Genomic DNA, 6,000 nt, shown 5'->3' on the forward strand with positions numbered 1-6,000 from the left:
ACTTTATCCTCTTTCATATTAATTCCTTAAAGTAGAATGACTGTGTGGTCCTGTGTATGAGTATTTTCAATTATCTTGATGTTTTAAGCTGACGATGCCTAATTCTTTCCCCAAATATTTTAATAATTTAGATTCCTACCAGTGGTATTTCAGAATGCTTGTTTCACTGTAACTTTATCAACATTAGATAACCTCATTAAAAATGTGTATGTGTATATTTGCTAATCAGATAAGGGGGAAATACATTATTTTGTACTTCTTTGGTTATTAGTATAGTTGAATATTTTCTTAGATGTTTATTAGCTGTTTGTGTTTTCCCTTCTGTAAAATGTCTTTTGCCATTTATGTATTAGAGTCTTATTCCTTTTCCTATTGGTTTGCATAGACTTTTTATATATTAGAATATTCACACACTGATATTTGTTACAAAGAAATGCAAACAATGTAATTTATGTCTAAGAGTTTTACATGAAATCAGTCTAAGAGTTTCTTTTTATGGTTAAAGAGTTAAATGTCATCAAAATTAACCTAGGTTAATAAATCTATTTACTTTTTCTTCTAGAAAAAAGATGATGACATTGGATTTTAAATTTGGGAGATATGTATTTTGCTGAATTGAAATGAATTTTTACATATTAGAAAAATAGAACTAATGTAACAATTTTTTATCTAGTCAATATACATCCTTTCATTCCTGACTTTTGAAAAATTGCCTATTTCAGTATTCATTATTGGGGAAAGGCCATCTGGGTACTACACTGCTGGCATGAATTTAAATTGTAAAACATTTTGGTGACATATATTAAAATAGTCACAATTTGATCTACTTCTAAGATTCTAACTTAATGAAATAGTCACAAATAGTAATAATATATATTTCTTTAGTGCCTATTATGTACCAAGAACTACCTGAAGCACTCTTAGATACGTGGAAAAAGTAGAGTACAAATATATATTCAGAGTGAAACTGTATATATACATGTATGTGTGCATTTGATTAGGGAAAAAAAAAGACTTCTCCAAAGAGCATGTGTTAATACTCAGATATAATATATTTAACATTTACATTTTGGCCCCTAATCATATTGTGTGAAAATTTTAAAAGGAAAAAGAATTATTCTCTAAGTAACAAAACTAAAAGTTGTTTTTGGTATCGGCCAATAAATATGGAGCTCCAGTTTCCCTGGAGCTTCCATTGCTGTAGCACACATGCTTTCCCACACCCCTCCCTCTATGCTTCTTAGCCAGTCTTAGTCCAGGGACTCAAAGAGCCTCATGTTATGGGAATCATACTTGAGCATTGTAGGGTCAGCATCTAGAGTTAAGGTTGGTAACTGCTATGCTAAACCAGAGCATGTGGGATTAATGGAGAGAGCTATGAATTTAGGACTAGGAATCTGGGCGGATTTTTTCCCCTCATAATTCAAATGCGGAATCCATGTTGAAGGAGTTCCTCATACAAGCAGTGTAGTTACCAGTGAATGAATAAAATACTTTCAAGTAAGGCTTTCACAATGATATTGCCAGATGTCTTTAGGTGAATATTTATCAATAATAAATAAGATAATACTAAGAATTTAAAAGAAGTTTAATAACTGAGTGAGTTATTTTCTTGTCAGTCATAAAACAGTGTATTTAACACTAAATTCTTGACTGTGATGGCTTTAATAAAATTCATTATTTCATACAATTAAATTACACAAGTATGTAAATGGAACTATTCTATTATATTGTAATGGAGCAAATTAAAGGAGAAGGCAGACTGCTGAAGATATAAGAATGGGGATGAACTTTGTTGTACAGTTTAGATTTACCAGTAAATTAAAGCCCTTGCTTTTTACTCTTGGAAGTATAGCCTACAAGTTATGCTCTTGCTCTTTATTATGCTTAACATGCTCATTTTACTGTCCTTTTATTTTTCTGCAGTAATGTGTGTGGCTGGTATTGGACTCGTTGTATTATTCTTCAGTTGGATGCTCTCTATTTTCAGATCTAAATATCATGGATATCCATATAGGTATGATTATTTTTCATTTATATAGTGATTATCTATACTTACAATGATTAGAGTTGATGTTGCTTTATAGTATTTTTGACTGTATTGCCAAATTACTCTAGCTTCTAAAGCAAAGAGGTAGGCTTTAATTTAGGTATGTTGCATATAGAAATTAAAATAATTATGAACAATAGCATGTGATTTCTCAGGAACATCATTCAGGGTTATTCTGACATCTCCTAATTTAACCTAGAAATCTATCAAACACATAATGATTAGGACATTTTATACCCTGTCTACTCATACAGTTCCTTATCTGCATACTTTACGTGTTTTTGAGGACAGAATTATTTTTCTAATGTTTTTTAAAACTTCTCACTCTACTTTTCAGGCTCTTTAGCTGGCATAAACAGAACATTTGATTAGAATCCAGTTTGTAGAGTGTATAATAAGAAAGAGTGTTTAAGAAGGTCTAATTGGCTTATAATGTTCATAGAGATCTCTAAGGCTCAGGGAAGACATTATTCTCCTGGTTATAAGTTCTTGGTTTTATTCTGTTACTAGCCAAAATAAATGTACCAGTACACAATGGGGAATGTTGTAAGTTAGTTTTATAATCTGAGTGCCATTTACTATAATTCCTATTCTTTTAATACAACATTGTCCTGTTGTATAAACGACTATGAACACTAAAGGTAAAGTATATCAAGTGATATTTTTGAGACACATTCATTCTTCGTATTTTTAACACAAGTTTTTAGTAGGTAATTTTGAAACACTCCCTGATCAGTTCATTATATTGTCACATTCCTAAATGCATTTTGATTAGTGAACAACTTAATCTTCTTTTGCATTTTCTGCAGAGTTACTTAATTTTAAGACCAAAACCTACTAGAACTTTGATCCTTGACTTATAATCCTCTAGCTTTATACTTTTATTCTTCTGTGTATGTACATTTTAAAATAATTTATCCCCTATAGAATACTAGCTGAGATACAAGGGTAATCTTCTGCTCCCCAGAAGCTGGGACTTCTGTTACGTATTTGATCACCGTGGTTGATTCAGTTATTAATTGGTGTCTCCAGGAGATATTTTAATTCGAAGTTATTTCTATTTCCTTTTCTCCTAAGACTACCTCAATATCTCAGTGTTTCTCACTTTTTGTGATTGATACTCAAAGTTTATTATACATGTACCCAAACGTTCTTTGATCTGAAAAAATCAAGATATTTATTAGAAGTAAAGACTACTTTTCTTTCAGAGACTAATAGATTGGTATATATTTTTGTTTCAGCTTTCTGATGAGTTAAAAAGGATTCCAGAGATATGTAGACACTGGAGTAATGGAAATTGAAAAATGAAAAACGTGTGTGTGAAAAGAAGAATGCAATTTGTGTATTTTGTATTACCTCTTTTTTTCAAGTGATTAAAATAGTTAATCATTTAACCAAAGAAGATGTATAGTGCCTTAAGAAGCAATTTTCCATCAAAATCATGAAGTATTTGGATATGATTCTCCTCTTAACCTTCCCTTCCCAGTAAACTTTGTGGAATATTTAATTTAGTGGAATTAAATATTTTTTAAAAATTTTAAAGCTACTACTTCATTTTAGTTACAACAAGGTTCAAAACTGCTTTAGTTAACTTTTGACCATCTGATTTTTTATTATCTTATCCAAAGGTGTGGGGGGCAGTTCTGATAACAACATCAAGAATCCATTCTTAACTTTTCCATCTTTGCATGGATGTGTATACTTTGCACATCTTTCCTTTTGGGCAGAGAAATCATATGTGCTATGTGTCTTCTGAAAATGGAACACCATTCTTCAGAGTACATGTCTAGACTTTAGAAAAAAAGACTAGCCAGTCCTCCTCCATCTTTCCTCCTGAAATGCAGTGCAAACTATGCTTCTTGGTAGCTGTAGACATTAAGAAATATCTCTAAATGCAGGATTATGATTTCTGCATGAGTGTGGTATTAACTACCTGTATTTGGAAAGATTTCAGGCTCATTCTGTCTCCCTAGTTTTCTTTTATTTAAGGTGGGCGCCTTTCTAATAAAAATGTAGCTTAGTGCTAAAATCAGTGTAAATTTTAAATGGTCTAAAACGTTTCTGCAAATTAGAGCTCATCACTTATTTCATTTGTACCTAAGAGAAAAAGCTAGGTTCATCTGGTTAAGTTGATATCTGTATTACAGTTGCAACATATTTCATTAACCCTTGTGTTTAGGAAAAGGACTCCCCTAGATTGGGAAAATAAAATCGTGAAATATTAAGCTGTTGCCTGTGAATAGAAAGTAAATGTTTCTTGAAAGCTGTTCTGGTTTTTGCTATTATTTTAGCCTTCATTTTCTCACTTTAAGTGGAGAACAAAGTAATCATTTGAAGAAGTTTTGAGTTTTATCTTTTTTCTGTCAGTGAAAATAACCGTATGTGCTAACCAAATTTCTGTGAAGAATGGAAGTTGATGGTTATCATTAGATCTAGCTATAACCTCCCCCATAGTTATAAAGAGTATCCAGAAATGCCACTGTTAATGGAAATATGAGAATTCTGATAATGAAAAAAATGTTTAATAAATCTTAGAAGTATTATTACATTAAAATAATACTGTGACTGCCTGCTACTATTTACCATCTAATAACTCTCCCACGTGGTCTGGAAGTCTTATATAATAGAGGTTTGAAGAAAGAGATGGATATAATTGCCTAAGAAGAAATGTTGTATGTGGGGGTTTTGTTTTTGTTTTTGTTAGTAGATTTGGTGGGTGAGGGGATATTTACTCTCTAGTGGAGCCTGTTTTTGTTACTCCACTGTAAATTGTATGATTCTGGATTCCTTATCTGCTGTTCTTGTACTTGTCTCAGGCCAAGTAAATTTATGCTGTGATTCTTATGAGACTTGTATGAATATACCCTGATTTGTACATACTAACCGGGGGAATATTACTGCCATGTAAAATGTATAGCTCCAGATAATTTGCAACGAACATTGAAAGAATGACAGTTTTTTTTGTATTTGTTTTGTCTCTTAAGAGCACATTCTTCTTCTTTAAGGAGAGAAGTTGCATTCTGGCTAAAATCTGTAGAAAGCAGATTTACTACACTTAGAATAGTGTTACTTTTGTGGAAATGTTGAAATTAGCTTTCATCTGAAGTGCCTTAAGTAGACTCTTAATTAACTTTTCTAGCAATTGTTTAAATATTATTTGTTATGCATTTAAAAATACTATTTAAAATGACACATTGTAGTGACAAAGATAACCAAATGTCTGGCTGTTTGCTTTTTGATCATATCAATAAACTTTTACAATCTAAATTCTGAGTTTCTGGTTAACATCTAAGGAGAGGTGAATTTAAAACACTAAACTAGAATTGTAATATTAGGACGTACCATTTTGAAATTATAGTTAAATTTCTTATTGTCCTAATGACAGTGAATTTGATAGGCCAATTTACTTAGGTATTTCTGGACTGAGATACATTCTTCCAGGATTCCATACATTATCCTTCATTAATGCTGTCACCCATTAGATTAGTCAAAACAACCAAGATAAGTAAATGAATGACTGTTTTCAATGGTTCATTACATTTTGCCCTAGTCAGTGAATGCTGTGACTAGGTAATTCCCTTTTGGCACTAATTAATTTGAAACAGTTACCCAGACAGATTATCAAGTTATATAAGACTGGGCAGCAGTAAATTTGCAAATATGGAGTAGAAACACTGGATAGGAAGTAAAGAAATCTGGCTTTTAAACAGCTTTTGGTCCTTACTTTGTTTCTGTCTAGCTATGTGACCATAGGCAAATCAGTGAACCCCTCTGGACCTGTTTCTTTATTCTAATGTGAGTGCATTGGATTAAACCACCTCAGTGTTCCTTTCAGCACTACTGTTCTGTGATGTAAAATATTAAAGATGTATTTCAATTTTGAATGGATATCATTTATGATATTCAGCTTTGGTGTTGAATTAGATCAATTGAAATGCAGGGTGTTTTGT

At 31.7% G+C, this 6,000-nt stretch overlaps 1 protein-coding gene across 3 annotated transcripts in view; it reads left to right on the top strand.

Moving 5' to 3' along the window:
* MAGT1 (magnesium transporter 1) overlaps positions 1 to 5,320 on the top strand; it is a 47,528-nt gene extending 42,208 nt beyond the window's left edge. For all 3 annotated transcript variants that reach the window (XM_030849609.3, XM_060292809.1, XM_060292810.1), the window contains exons 9-10: positions 1,927 to 2,017; positions 3,292 to 5,320. In XM_030849609.3, coding sequence (XP_030705469.1) covers positions 1,927 to 2,017; positions 3,292 to 3,307 — 107 coding nt within the window. In that variant the 3' untranslated portion in view covers positions 3,308 to 5,320. The remainder of the gene's footprint in view (positions 1 to 1,926; positions 2,018 to 3,291) is intronic.
* Positions 5,321 to 6,000: the final 680 nt, after the last annotated feature.

The sequence above is a fragment of the Globicephala melas genome, chromosome X (assembly GCF_963455315.2).
Source record: "Globicephala melas chromosome X, mGloMel1.2, whole genome shotgun sequence".
Classification (NCBI taxonomy): Eukaryota; Metazoa; Chordata; class Mammalia; order Artiodactyla; family Delphinidae; genus Globicephala; species Globicephala melas.